This window comes from Canis aureus, chromosome 13 (genome assembly GCF_053574225.1).
Source record: "Canis aureus isolate CA01 chromosome 13, VMU_Caureus_v.1.0, whole genome shotgun sequence".
Taxonomy (NCBI): domain Eukaryota; kingdom Metazoa; phylum Chordata; class Mammalia; order Carnivora; family Canidae; genus Canis; species Canis aureus.
In genome coordinates, this window is record NC_135623.1 from 17,157,379 (window position 1) to 17,172,632 (window position 15,254).

The window sequence follows — 15,254 nt, forward strand, 5'->3', positions numbered from 1 at the left end:
CAAAGAAGAAAGGTACTTCATCTACCTTAGAAAGTTTAGGGAGATTTCTTGAGAAGGTGTATCTGAACTGAATCTTATGAGTCACACTTAGCCAAATAGCAGAATTCTAAACAGAAAAAAAAAAGGTCAAAAGCAAAGGCAAGATTAAAATGAGAGAACTACAACCAAAAAATTAAGATCAAGAGTAAAAATGCAAGATAGAGAGTTGGATTGCAAGGCATGAGGCTGGGAAGATCAGCAGGGGCCAAGGCATGGAAGGGGCTGGCATTCTCTGGCATTACCTGTCATTTAAGAGATATTTATTGAATAAAGCTTGTATTTCATCTTTAGATAAGTGAGAGCCAATGGTTAGTCACTGTAATTAAGGTTGCAAAAGCATTAGCACCGGCCACACCATGATTCCCTAGGAGTTTCTTAACAGACTCTTTTTCTCCTTCTAGCTTCCCCACCTCTCATTCTTGCTACCTTTGAATTCTGTACAAAACAAAAAGTACACTTACAGAATGATTAGACATTTGTAGTAACTAAAAATCAACAGCAATAAAAATCTCAGTGCCAGGGTTTATCTCCCATGTGAAGGATTGTTCCTTTCCTAGCATCCCCTTGGGAGACTCGGCTTTGATATCAGTAATCCTGTTATATTTCCTTAAATCTTGATTTCAGACTTAGTGATGTTTCCAAATATTACATGTAAGTTAAGGAAAGCAGTGCTTAATTCTTAAATTCTCACTCAGTAACTCTGTGGCCCCAAACAAGTAATCAGCCTATTTCTAATCTCAGGACAAAAAAAAAAAAAAAAAAAAAAAAAAAAAGGGAGATAATAATATGGTTTTTTTGAGGATTAAATTAGGATGCTATCCATAAATGCACCCAGCATCATGGCTAATGTGCTGTGAAGCAGTTTTAGACTAATTTGAGACATGTTTGTAAAATAACAAAACTGATTTATTCATGCAATTCATGAACTAATTCTAAGAACAGTTCCAGAAAGGAATTTTGAGAACCACTATGAGCATTTATATAGCACTAAGTTCTTTGCTTTAACAATATTTGCCATCAGTTTTATTTACATTTACTTTTTAATATCAGGTTATTTTAAAATAGTGTTGTTTCTACTTTATCATGTTAAAAAGAAATCTAATATCACTGATCTATATTTTTTAAGAAAAATAAGTTCTACACAAATCTGAAGCCATAGCTATAGTGATTGAGTTCTAGCCCTCCATTATCCAAAAAAAAAGAGACAAACTTATTTGTGCTTTAGAGAATATGCCCAATCTGTTCATCTTGTCTTTGTTTTCTTTTCAATTTAAATTCCTTAAAGGCAGACATTGTCTCCAGAGTAATTTTATATGACAGCTATGACAGCATCCTGCATACGTGGGAGATAAGAACAATGATGCTAATATACTTTGTTAAGTATGTCCATTCTACAAATAAATTATTTGTTGTAAAAAAAAGAAAATAATGTAGGTCCATTTAAAGTAAAAAACAAGTTACCACATAATCTGAAGCCTGAAAATAATCACTATTAAATGTTATTTTACTTTTAAATGTGATTTTTTAAAAATCTCCAAATATGTATATCAGTAAAAAAGTTGACATGTTTTATATAAATTAAACCATATCAAATATGCTGTTCTATAATGAGATGTTCCCACTAAACAGTATATTGTTAGCACCATATTTTGAATTTGCCTCTAATTCTCCTGAGTTATATCACAACCTCCTGATTAAAATTCTAAAAATTTTTAGTGTCCATAGTTAAATGATTTTTAATTAGTTAAAAATTTAATAAATTACTTTTAAGATATGCTGCTTTGTAAAACATTCTTCTCAATGTACTACTACTTGGGATCCCTGGGTGGCACAGCGGTTTAGCGCCTGCCTTTGGCCCAGGGTGCCATCCGGAGACCCGGGATCAAATCCCACGTCGGGCTCCTGGTGCATGGAGCCTGCTTCTCCCTCTGCCTGTGTCTCTGCCTCTCTCTCTCACTGTGTGCCTATCATAAATAAATTTAAAAAAATATCCATGTACTACTACTTACCATCTTTTTGAAAACAATTTAAGCATATTTGAAAAGCATTATAGGTGAAATTTATTAAAATATCAAAAGCAAGGCTGATTTCCATTTATGGGCTTTATCTATATTTGTATCATTTCTCCCAAAGGACCTTTCCTGGCCCTAGAATGTATTTGTTATTCATATTACTTGTTTTAAAAGGATTAAAAGCTAAGGTAGATCTCTATAGTATTTCAGTTTTAAATTCAAGAAATCTGTTTCATATCTAATCTTAAATGTTAAAAATAAAGAGGTATGGTACAAAGCGTACTAATCAAAATTCTTATATTTGAGTTCCGGCTTTTCGTTTACTAGCTATGTCCTGTTAACCAGATTACTCTTCTCCTCTGATCATCAATTTCTGCATTTGAAAATTTGTGTTGTAATACCCCACAAGATTGTTTAACAAGAAATTAACATATGTAAAACATCTTTGAAATGTATGTGAGACATCTTAAGATTGCTTATAAGTAGGTGGACATTGAATAAATCAAGCAAATTTGGATTGGAAACTAGGCCTGAGACTGACTGAGCTGTGTAAGCCTCCATTTTACTTTCTCTGAAATGGAGCTAAAAATATCTTGGCAATTAACCCACCTTGGAAAATGAGCCCTTACATTAACAATAACTAAGTTATTCAGATACACATGTTAGAGAAGAATAGGCTGTTGAATTGGTATGTATGGTACTTGTAATGGAGCAGTAAAGGATAGGGCTGAAAAGTAAAGAAGTAGACAGGGTCTACCTTCATTATGGAAATCCCTGAAGTCCAGCTAAAGATTTTTTTTGTTTTTCATTTATTTTTGTTTATTTATGATAGTCATACAGAGAGAGAGAGAGGCAGAGACACAGGCAGAGGGAGAAGCAGGCTCCATGCACCGGGAGCCCGACGTGGGATTCGATCCCGGGTCTCCAGGATCGCGCCCTGGGCCAAAGGCAGGCGCCAAACCGCTGCACCACCCAGGGATCCCCCAGCTAAAGATTTTTGTTGTTCCTAGTCAGTGGTTAGCTTTGGAAAGTTTTTGAAGAAAGTGACACTGTCAGACCTGTACCATAGATATAAGCAATGTGGTAGTAGTTTATAGGATAGATTAGAGGGGAGAAATTCGTGGCAGTGAGACTGAACAACTGTATACATTTATGTATGTTATAATTTTGGAATGTCCGGCACTGGCTAGAAAATCATAGTATAGTAATAGCACAATGTAGTTCACAAACTTTTTGCCTCCTGAATTCACAGCCTGTTAGCTTTTGTGTACCTTTTTATACCTATGTATTTTCTAGTATCCTGATTCTCCCACACCCTCCTTGAAGTGCCTAACAAAACTGAAGAGAACAATTCTGCTTCTGCTTCTGACGTAGACCTGTGCTAATGTGTTCTGGACTTTCTTTTATGGAGCATTTCAATAGAAACTATTGATTTTATATTTCTATATAAAAACTGTCATTTACAGTCTTTTAAGGAATTATATTTACAAAAGTATTTCTGATGTTAAGTAGTGCATGGTATCTGTATTAAAGATATTGGAAACTTAAATTTTTCTAGCAAATACAATTATGAAGAACTCCAGAAATCAGTAAGACAGCAACCCATTATAGGTAAGCAGTACAAGCAGGTACTTCACAGAAAATATGAAAAGATGCTTTGTATCTTCCATAATACAAGAAATACAGATTAAAATTACACTAATACTTTATTTTCACATATCATAATAGCAAAAATGTTTTGCATGTGTACCTAAGCATATGAGAAATAAGATAATTACAATGATACTTCTTATAGCATGGTTTATAATATCAAATTGGAAATACTTTAAATATCATTCACACAGTGGAATACTATTTGACAATTTAAAAGAATGAAGCCACTTTACATATGTTAATGTGGAAAGATGTTCAAGATACTCTGTGAAGTGAAAAAAGTGAGATGTGTAACAGTGTGTATATCTCCTTTTGTGTTATAAAAATAATGTGTGTACATAGATTATAAAAAATGCAAAATACATAGACCAACCACCTGCTATGACTTCAACCATCCTGGGTTTCAGATATATGTAACATGGCACACAGAGCATTTCAGATAGATGTATACTTCACTTTTACAAATCCCAGTAGGCTATCCTCTATGGGTTAAATGGAGTGGACCACGTACTCTCCCTTCTCTGTGTCTTCTTTTGCCTTCATGCCTACTTGGCCTTTCAAAAACAGGGTCCCCTCCTCTCTTCTCACCAACCAGATGTACAAGATGGAACTTTCTGAATGGCCGGTGAGGTCATTTGCATTAGGCCAGTGTTACTTACAGTCCTTTATAGTGTAATTCAGGGCCCATTGGAAGCTGTGAGTGTCTTATGGGCCACAAACAAGTCCATAACTGTATGTCTTTTCTTTAGATCTTCTGGGTTAATAGTACAGTTCCATGCACTAGCATTTTTATGTATGTCTAAGGATTTCTTTTTTTTTTTTAAGATTTTATTTATTTATTCATGAGAGACACATAGAGAGGCAGAGACATAGGCAGAGGGAGAAGCAAGCTCCCTGCGGGAAGCCCGATGCAGGACTCAGTCCCAGGACCCCAGGATCACCCCCTGAGCCAAAGGCAGACACTCAACCACATAGCCACCCAGGCATCCCTGACTAAGGATTTCTAATAGTCTATTGTAAGAGTTAAGATTGGGTTTGGTTCTTGTAACACAAAAATAAAAATTAATAGTAGCTTAAATGAAATAGAAGTTAATTTCTCTATTCTCTTCAAGAAGTTCAGAGGTAGTCTGTCCAGGCCTGGTATGGTAGTATTACAGAGTCAGAAATTCAGGTTCCTTTTATCATTTGCTCTCCTGTGTGGTACAGTTCAGGCTATGTCATGATTCTGGATGACTACAGGGGATTGAACCAGCACTTCTGCTTACATTAACCAGAACTTGGTTACAGAGCCACATTTGTTTAAATGGAGGCTGAGAAATGTGTTCTTTATTTCAATCAGCCATTAATCCACCTTAAAAAAAATATGTAAGAGATTTCCTCATTAAGGAAGATGTGGGAAATATTTAGTGACGATTAAGTTTCCACCATTCCTATTAAATGAGTAGTTAAAAGCTACTACAATTCTATATGCTTAATTTGTGGGTGGACATGTTCAAAATCATTAGAATTCTTGTGATTATTATCAATATATTTTAAATTAAAAATTACTGTTAATTTATCTCCAGTTCTTTATTGCTGTGGTTCCCCCACCCCCTGAAGTATGGAAATGATGAGATCAATAGGCTATGTATGGATCCTTTCTCTCTTCCTCAGCAGTCTGAAATTAGGACAAGGAAGTGTTTGTGTACCATTGCCTTTCAAAGTGCGTACCATGTTCTTCTACCTGTTTAACAGGCCAGTGGTTAACCAGGGTAGTGTTATTCCTCTCAGAAGAGAAGATCAAAAAAATCCTGCCTGCATTCTTATGAGGCTGCTTTTCTAGTCCTTGGTACTGCTTCTAGGTGTTCACTTGGAAAACCAATGGGATGAGATCTTTGATCTGGCCTGAAACTGCCTACTTTCTTGCCTCTGCCATAATCCCTCTCCCAGCCTCCCCAAAAGCTTGCCTGCCTCTCTCCAGTTAGCTGTAGTAGCCCATCACTTGAACTTCTAATTTCCTTATTTGTAAAAACTTTAGTCACATGTTATTTTCCTCAAAAATATTTTATGACCTGAGTATTACAGTCTGAACAATGAAAACTGATAAAGCTCTGTACCCAATGAACATTTGTCAGCTTATTTTATGAAGAGAGTTTGGTTTTACTTTAGGCTTTTTATGTTTGTTTAACCTGTGACTTTCATATGAGAATTATTTTTACATGAGGCTCAACGACATTTGCATCCTTAAGATTTCAGAGTGCTATCCCAACATTTCCTTCAGGAAGTGAGAGGAAAAAGACATCATCCTGGCATCACCTCACCTTCAATATCTGGCTGTCTCCTTTTAGAACTTCTCCAATTCGTTGCTGCCTATCGGTCCCTGAATTCAGCTTTGGAGCCAAAACTCCAGAGTGTCAACAGTTCTTTCCACAAATCAATCTACACTGATTCTTCACTCTTTAAAACTTACTAGCTTGGAGTTTTTTGAACATATCAGGCTACTGACATTACTGGGCATTACCAAACTTTTCTCTTTGCTTCTTCTCTTTTTCATTCTTCTTTTTTTCACTGTCATCTAATTTTAAAATTTAGCTCAAATCAAAGATAAGTTAGTTACTATATCCTGCTTTTAAAATTTAGCTCAAATATTCCCTTCATAAAGAAGCAGCCAATCAGTGTGTGTGCTTAGACCCTAGACCACCTCTATACTAACACTGAAGTTACCACTCCTACCTAGACAGAACGTTGAACTTTTGACCTCCAGAGCTACCTGGCTTCCAAAGCACAAAAAAATGAAGTAGTTTTTCCAAGGTCACATAGCTAGGAGATGGCAAAGCAGGAATTTGAACCAGGTGGCATGGCTTCATGCTGCCCTGCCTCTATTCTCACCTTGTACTTACGTTGAGTCATGGTTGGATGCTGGGCTAGGTCTATGAACGTTCATATATAGGAATAGGATTATAGAAGTGAGCAGTGTACTGGAATGATCCTAATTGGAGCCTGGTTTTAAGACAATAAATAAGACACTGTAAGGGACATTTTGAGGTGGTTGGGGATATTTGAATTTGGACTTTATATCAGATGATATTGTAATAATATTAAATGTCTGAGGCATGATAAAAATAGTATGGTTGTGTAAGGAAATGTTCTTGTGTCTTAGGAGACAGTCCCTGCAGTATTTAAGGTGGAGGTGTCAAGAGGTGTGCAACTTTAAATGTTTCAGGGTAGGAAGCATACGATGAATGATAGAACAAATATGGCAAAATGTTAGTAAATGATAAATCTAGATAGAGGATAACTGAGTGTTTATTGTTGTATCAGTGTATCGGGTCTTTGTATTCATAAACCATTCCCAAACTTAAAACAAAAACAAAAAATAGTGATGTGATTCTGGTAATGATGGTGATGATAATCATGATAAAAAAAAGGAAGAAAACAGAAATAAAGTCAGGTCCCAATTTATATAAAGGAAATTATTTTGTTTTTAATGTATTTTAAACTGAAAAATTTTAAAATCACCAAAAACCAAAATTTTACTGAAAAATTTATGAACCACCATTTATAGAAATTATCCTATCAACCATAAATTATTGAAAACACAGATTATGGATGTTCTGGTACTCAAAAAGAAACAAGAAAACTTCCTTTTCAGTCCATCAGCAAATATTTTCTGAGTGTCTGCTCTGCTTGGCTTATTTTGAGACTTAGCTCATTTCTTCATCTCTGATGTTCTATGATTCTGCAATGCTAAGTGTCTAAATACAATAGCTACTGTAACTCAAGGCCAAGTCACATTGGCTGGTGTCAGCATGGCATTTCCTAAGCATCAACTTAGTACCTTAGCTCTTGGATTTGAATGTGAAGATTAGTGAGGCCCGGAAGGCAGGGACAAGTTTAGCATCCCAAACACTATTGCTAGTAGAAATGAAAGAACTTCATAATCTTTAATATATTTTCATGGCTATCATTTCTCTTGAAATTGCTTTCAAAACCTTTATTTTGCATGGATAGTTCTGGAATCTTCACTCTAACCACTACATTTCATTCAGCACTTACTATGGGCCAGGTGTTGTAAAGTAGGCACATTACCTGCTTATCTACAGTTCTTGAAACAAACACCCATCTTGCCCCATGGTCACGCAGCTGGTAATGCAAAACTGGATTTATCACAGAGCTTTTTTATCTCTACAATATGTTACCAAAACCTGGATCACAAAGAGGGAGGCTGAGGAGAGTGTAGCTGGGCTGCTTGCCTTTGTCTACCAGACTTAAAACCTCTCTGCCAAATATAAAGACAAAAAAAAAATTTAATGTCCTAATCTTGTCACTTGTCATGTGGTACTGCAATTAAATTTTTGCTTCCCCATATACCGACACCACCACCCCAACTCTTTGAGGACAAGGAAACTTTGTTTTATTGATCTTTATGTTCTCAGTGACTAACAAATCAGCGCTCTGTAAATGTTATTGAACTAAATTATTAATGGGCCAAAGGGAAAAATGGTTATAGTAATGGAAAACAAAACATTTTTTCCTGCTTTTCCCCTATACTAGATGCTTTTGCTTCACAAAAACTATTTTCTGATATGCTGAACTCAATTCTCACTATTTGGGCCTGTGTTTAATTGAGCTCAATAAAATAATCAGAATGTGAGTCTGAGGCTCATTTAGCTGTTCCTATAATCTAATCAAAGAATTTATGTAGCCCAAATTTAGTAGTATTTTCATATTATTAAGAGTTTTATATTTTACTTATTACTACCATAAAAAAGCAGAAGAAAATTTTTTTATTGAAAGCTTAATAGGTTAGAGAGAAAAGATCATTTTAAGATTATTCCATTTCCCTTTTCAAAGCTAGTATGGGAGTCCCCCCAGCCTGAAGATTCTCTTCTGATTACTCTCTTTATCATCCCCTTTCTCACAGTTTAGAGCTTAAAGTGAGAATTTTTTTTAAGTGTGTTTTCCTGGCATCTCATGTTTAAACAGTGTCAGGGGTTTGTGTCCCTGGAACGAAAACTGTTTCTCCAGAGCCTTTTTTCTCTCAGCTTCCAGTGAAAAGAGGGGCGAGGCGAGCCAGTCGCTTACCACAAAGCAATGCCACCACAAAGGAAAGATTAAGGGTTTAGAGAGAGGTCAATGTGGGTTTTTCTCTAACTAAACACTTTCCTAAAGTTTCCTTGTGGAAAAATAATGAAGTCATCTCAGAGTTTTTAAAGAATTTTTATTTCTTTTTCACCGTCTGCATTCGCTTGTCTTCTCAGCATGGATGTTTAATCTTCCTAGGCTTTGTGAATTGGCCCAAATGAATAAGTAGTGAGCTGTCTCTCTAGGAGCTAGAGGCTTATTCTAAGGGCCTAATCACTGAGTAAACACATCTTTGCCCTCCCTCTCACAACTGCGATATAATAGTCGAGATTCTAGCACAGTAACCTGGATATTGCAGGGACCAATGCTTTGAAATGCAGAACGGTTGATCCTCCAAAACAGACAGTGCCTGATCTTCGCCTGCCTCTTTCTTCTTTTTTAAATTAAATATTGCCAAAGAGATGCTGTTTTATTGCTTGATATTGTGCATTAGTGCCCTGGATTTCCAAGTTTAGTTTCAGTCAACACTGTCGGCTGCACTTAGAGGGAACTCTGCATGTTGGGTTTCTTAGTAGCCTCTTCGGCACATGTGTGTTTGGTTTGGAAGAGCATTTAAATTAAATCAGTGAGATAGCAATGTAAATCGCTAATCTCTTTCCCAAAGTCTAAATGTTCCATTGCAGCATTCTTGAGAGAAATGGGCATTTTAAAGATTTAGCCATTGCCATTGTCTGGTTAGAAATATGCTGATTTAAAAGTGGACAGCTCTCTTGTTCCCAGTGTCTCATTAAATGTAGTTGCTGAGATACGATCAAGCAGAATTAGAGGTTGACATCCCTCTGTCTATTCAGCTCGAGAGCTCCTAAGAAGAGGAGCTCTGAATTTGTTAGTGCTGCCAGGTTCACGTTCCTTTCCCCAAAGCTGCAGATTTCTAGATTCTTTTACTGAAAGTGGTTTGGCATGCTGCTGCCATTTGGTGTCTTTTTTGCTAGGGGGTGGATAATCAGCATTCATGTTTCTTTCATCAAACATGCTGAGACCTATGCTGGCTTTTAGGGATGCAAAGAAGACTGAAAGAGACTCAGTCTCACCCTTGAGAGACTTTGTCTAGAGGGGAAACTGGTAAACAATGATGATACTAATTGGGAGGAGATAGAGGCACAGAAAAGGAAGCTCTTAACTCTGCCTAAGGGAGTCAGGGAAGGTTGCATAGAGGCATTTGCTTTGAGACTTAAAGGATGAGTAGGAATTTACCAGATAAGTATCTCTTCAACTATGTATCTGATTACAAACTTCCTAGAAGCCAGCTTCTGGCTTACCTACAGACATCTACATTGGATGAAGAGATCTTGAGTCTGTCTTGCTCACATTTTATCACTATTGCTTCCTACTGGACCTGACACCGCATTTCAACAAATGCTTGTCAAATGAAGGATTAAATTAATTGAAACATGGAAACAGCTACTGTTGGAGTAATTAAGCTACTTCTACTTCTACTTCAGGAATTCTGTCCTTATTCCCATTGCTTGTTGTCTCTGAGGCCCTAGAAGCACTCCTATATGAACAGTGGCCAGTCTGGCATCTTCACATTCTATGAGAGCTCCAAGCCTTGATGGTTGATTTTCTACTACTGCTGTAGTATCAAGGAAGGAATACGAAGCTTGGAGTCAGTCAATCCAGGTTCCCATCCCAACTGTACTGCTTACTTACTAGTTGTGGTAGAATTTAGGACAAGTCAGTCTGCTTTCTAAACCTCAGTTTCCTCGTATGCTCATAAAGTTAGAGCATAAACTACTTTATGGGCTTATTCTGGGAATTAAAGTAGATAATGGGTATGTAACTAACTGCCTCCTATTCATAGTAGATGCTTTTAGAATCCTAATCTACCTATATACCGTTGGCTACCCTCATCTAGTACAGAATTTACCTTTGAAGAAAATATTTTAAATGATTACCTTTTTATTATTTTTATAATTTGAGTTATTTATCAGTATAATTCTAAGCATCAAATTTCAATATTCTTTCATCAATATGAACCTTATATTTTTCTGTAAATGGCCTACTTTTTTTTTTGGTATCCCACACTGAATTTTTCATTATCATTACATCCTTATTTAATATGAAGGGAAAGACCCTAAGCTTCTTTAAAATTTTCCTTTGCCAGAATTTCACATTTTGGTGTGTACATTGTATTTACCATAAAATTTTATCTTTCCATTTCCTGCAACTGACTGTTCTTAAACTCCGCTCTTCTACAAGGTAGCACCAAGAAGTTAGTCAATAACAATATAAACTCTCTTTAATCATCGTGGTCATTATTGTTGTTAAAGCTGACATGTTGCAAATTGTGTTGCTCAATTTCAGTTTTTAGTTTCAATTATTTTATTGACCATACAAGTATGACAGAGGACACTATTTTAAGAGAGTAAATGCCATTTCTTGAAAGGAAGTTTATCAAGCAAAGGGGAAGGAATAATTCTCAGTATGAGAAACCACAGGGACATTTTCTGAAATATAGACTAGAAAGAATTCATGTGAAGTGAACTATTTTCTACCATCCTTCCATTGGCAGTTAGCTGTTACATGATCTTACACAAGGACTTTAATATGAGAACACATTAAGGACTTTGAAATTACCTGTGGAAGTAAAACACAACTTCATTTCAGACCTTTTCCTTTCAAGTAGAAGAGACTTCCCGTGTTCAGATTAAAAACGAAAAATACATTAAGAGAGATTTTGGCAACCAATCTTAATCAGTATTTTTTTCTATGTACAAAGTTGAATAGTTCAAAATTAATTTTCCCTTTCTAAAGTATGCTTTAATATGAAGAATTGTAAATCCATTTTATTTAAAGAAAATGGATTTCTGTGGCATATTCTGCTTGAGATAGGCTTGCACATGTTAACAGGAATCTTGACAGTGGCCTCTAAAACAATGTAATTATCCTAGACTCTTTAGTATAAGGAAGTATAAGGAAGCCAAATTTATTCATCTTAGTAAATGCTTTAGGAACTCCCCAAGTGTCAGGAACTCTTTTAGGGAGTAGCATGTGATTTTGTCTTTGTTATTTATATTGACCAATTATGCCTTTCCAAAATTCAAGAAATCTTATGTTATTGGATATTTTAATTCATCAGTCTTTTCTCCTCTTTTCAGAGAAAGCTTCTTGCTATCTACCTCCACCATGATGAAAGTGTATTAACCAACGTGTTCTGCTCACAAATGCTTTGTGCTGAATCTATTGTCTCTTATCTGAGTCAAAATTTTATAACCTGGGCTTGGGATCTGACAAAGGACACCAACAGAGCAAGGTAATACTGTTGTTCACAAGTTGTAAGTTGGGTTTCTAGTTTTTTTAAAAAGTTATCATTGTATTTGGTTTCTTATCATCATTAACATTTTCATCCTCAGCATTAAATTCTCTACCATTACATGTAATTATATAAAAGCTATTTGTTGAAGCTAACATGTGCAGTTATTTACAGTGTGAAAATATACCTTAATTTATAAAAGATTTCTAAATCTAAGAATAACCCAAAAACAAAACCAAAGTACATTGTTTTCATCTTTTTGCAGTAAAACTGGTATGGTACATTTCTATGTACTGAATATTCTAATGTTCTCCTATGTTGTTGAGTTATTAGAGGAAATCTGTATTTTTAATAATCTTCAGAAAAAGCAAGGCAAGTCTAACATACAGTCTTAGTAGTGAGTTTATTTTTTAATAATTCCAGTGAAGAAGGCAGGACACTCTGGACTAGTCCATGGAGTTGGTAATAGCTTAACTCTAGCATATACTAATTGATGTAATCGCTTTATTGCACCCATTCTTTTGCACACATCCATATTCTTGGTAGGAAAAACAATCCTTTTCCTCGCTGTCAGGATAAATTTACTTAATTTGTTAATCATAATATCTATAACTGATGAATAATTCTTCATATTTTGCCTATTTGAATTTCCCATCTGAAATACATTTCATCATGTTTAATTACACATGTCGCCATAACATCCAATGATGTTACTTTGGGTGTGTTAACACAATAATAATCACAGGCTGCTGGTTTATGAACAGGGAGATTAAATTAATTCATTTCAAGGCAAGCCTATTGTAGTTAGCTAATTTATTTAAATGAACATGGAACAATTAGAAATAATCTGATTTGTTTTTTTATTATTATTTTTTAGCTCACTGAACTTTTGCTGATCATTTAGACTTTGTTTTATGTAATCTAAACCTGAAAAGAAAGATGATGCTTCCCTTTATTGTGAAGCAAAAGAATGTTGAAGCAATTTTTTCATCTAATACTTCATTTCTTTAAGCAAATGGTTAGGAAATTTCACAGGATGACTTCGTTCTGCCTTGGAAATGTTCCCTGTTATACATAAATAAAGAACCTTTAGCACCTGTATTTGTTTAAATTAAATCAGGTTATTATTCACACTCAGTTAAAGGTGATGAAAAGCAGTGCCAAAAACAGATAAAAATGCAGCATCGAAGGTCTTTCATGAGGCAAAATACATAGACTGGAGACTTGGCTAAATCTTTTGCCATTCACTGGCAGTAAGGAATCTCCTCCTTTCCTTTTATCCACAACTTGATGGAGAAGGAAACACTATTTCTAAACCATCTGTAGTGGCTAAGTTCAGCAGGCTACCTGCTGTTATTTTGTTCTTTCCTCCATTTAATTCCTTAGTTCCTTTTATTTTACAATGACAAAAAATTGCAGTGTAGTTTCTTTTGAAAAATAGTGTTTGAGGGTTTTTTTTTATGACTGGCAATCAACAGCCATGTAATTGCTTTGTTATGTTATACTAAAGAAGTCTGTTAAGTAGCACAACTTTGATACACTAGTAATAAGAGTTTGCAGGTTACAGAGACACCTGTGGTGACCAAAGCGACAGAAGCTGCTTATTAGAAAGAGCCAGTACAGCTGTGTCCTATTAACTCCTTATGACACTTTTTTTAAAACACAAAATAAAGGCCTTGTTTAAGGCTTTAAGAGCTATTCCTCAATGGATTGCAGGACTGACTATGAGGTATGATAGGCTATTTTAATCTGCATTTACAAAAATATGGCTTCTCATTATTATTATTACATTCATGAAAATGAAAAGAAATTAAAGACTGAAAATAGAAACATCTAGGAATTTGCTTTAATAAATATTTATAGGAACAAGAAACAGCACCAAGGTGAGAAAGAGAATGTTACGATTTCTGGAATTTAAGATACTTGGCAATCCTTCCTCAAAATCAAATTCTACCCATTACAAATTGAAAACTATTTTAAGTTAAGGTGTTACAATTATTTCTATGAAGCAACAGAATTATGTAGATGGTTTTCATGTACAGCTCATTATTATTGTTAAAGCAAATGAAAAGTACACATTTTACATACACAAGATAAAAATTCATTGGAATGGGATATTCCTAAAAAAGAGTAAAAGTGGATTTCCTTTTGACATATTAAACTGTAAGAAAATTTTAATAAACTAGGCTGATTTATTGTCCAAAAAAGGATTAGCTTAGCAACAATTTTCTGGCCACTCATCATAGATTCATCTAAATATATTGTCTAATTGAGTTTCTTTGTGATCTTACTTAGATTTTTTTAGCAGCACATTTTATCCAAAGGTGTTTGTCATAAAAATTTACTGCATTATCCATTTGATGCTATTAACACTAAGTAACAAAACCTCAAACTTTCACTCTCAATTCAGTAGAAGATTGCTGCACTAATATTTATTGGTCAGTGAGCTATATTTCAAAAGTTGCTGTGCCATCATTTGCATATTACCAGAGAGTTAAATATGACAGATTAATATATGAAAATATAGAAGAGATTTCTAGGCATCACCAACAAGATTATTGCTGTGGGTTTCCTTTTAATTGTGATTTTCTTATGGCAAATGTAAAAGTTTGGAAATAAATTCCTGGTGGATGGCTTGCCTGGTCCCATTATCTGGCTGTTCTAGTTCATACTGATCAACCAGTCTTAAAAATCCTGAGCCTGTAAGCTGGTTAGTCGGGGTGACTCCTTAGTGGTTTTCTGGGACTACCCCCTGACACGATAGCTGGGAACATTGGTACCCAAGATGGGGAGGAACTTGCCAAGCAAATTTGCTTTTGCTTCAGAAACACTCTGTTAAACCTACAGAAACATTAGTCCTCTTCAGTTTACTGTGAATCTAACATAAGATAAGTGAAGGATACTGAACTTAAGTGAGTGCTTTGGTAAAGTTATCAGAATGTGAAGGTCAGTTGTGGTTATAAGGTTAAATTTCCTGATCTGACAGATGTCTATAGAATGTCACTGTTGTACACTGCTGTGATGTTGATATGGATTTCCCACCTCTGAAGTGATTCTAATAACTTTCTAAGTTCAATACTTAAGTTGACCAGCCTATATATAATAGATTATGTGGAGAAAGACAATCATCATATGGTTTCACTCATATGTGGAATATGAGAAATAGTGAAAGG

The 15,254-nt window shown here is 35.2% G+C and overlaps 1 protein-coding gene across 3 annotated transcripts in view; it reads left to right on the forward strand.

The window, feature by feature from the left end:
- FAF1 (Fas associated factor 1) overlaps positions 1-15,254 on the forward strand; it is a 459,658-nt gene that overhangs the window by 328,544 nt on the left and 115,860 nt on the right. For all 3 annotated transcript variants that reach the window (XM_077844988.1, XM_077844990.1, XM_077844991.1), the window contains one exon: positions 11,927-12,081. In XM_077844988.1, the coding sequence (XP_077701114.1) occupies positions 11,927-12,081 (155 nt within the window). The remainder of the gene's footprint in view (positions 1-11,926; positions 12,082-15,254) is intronic.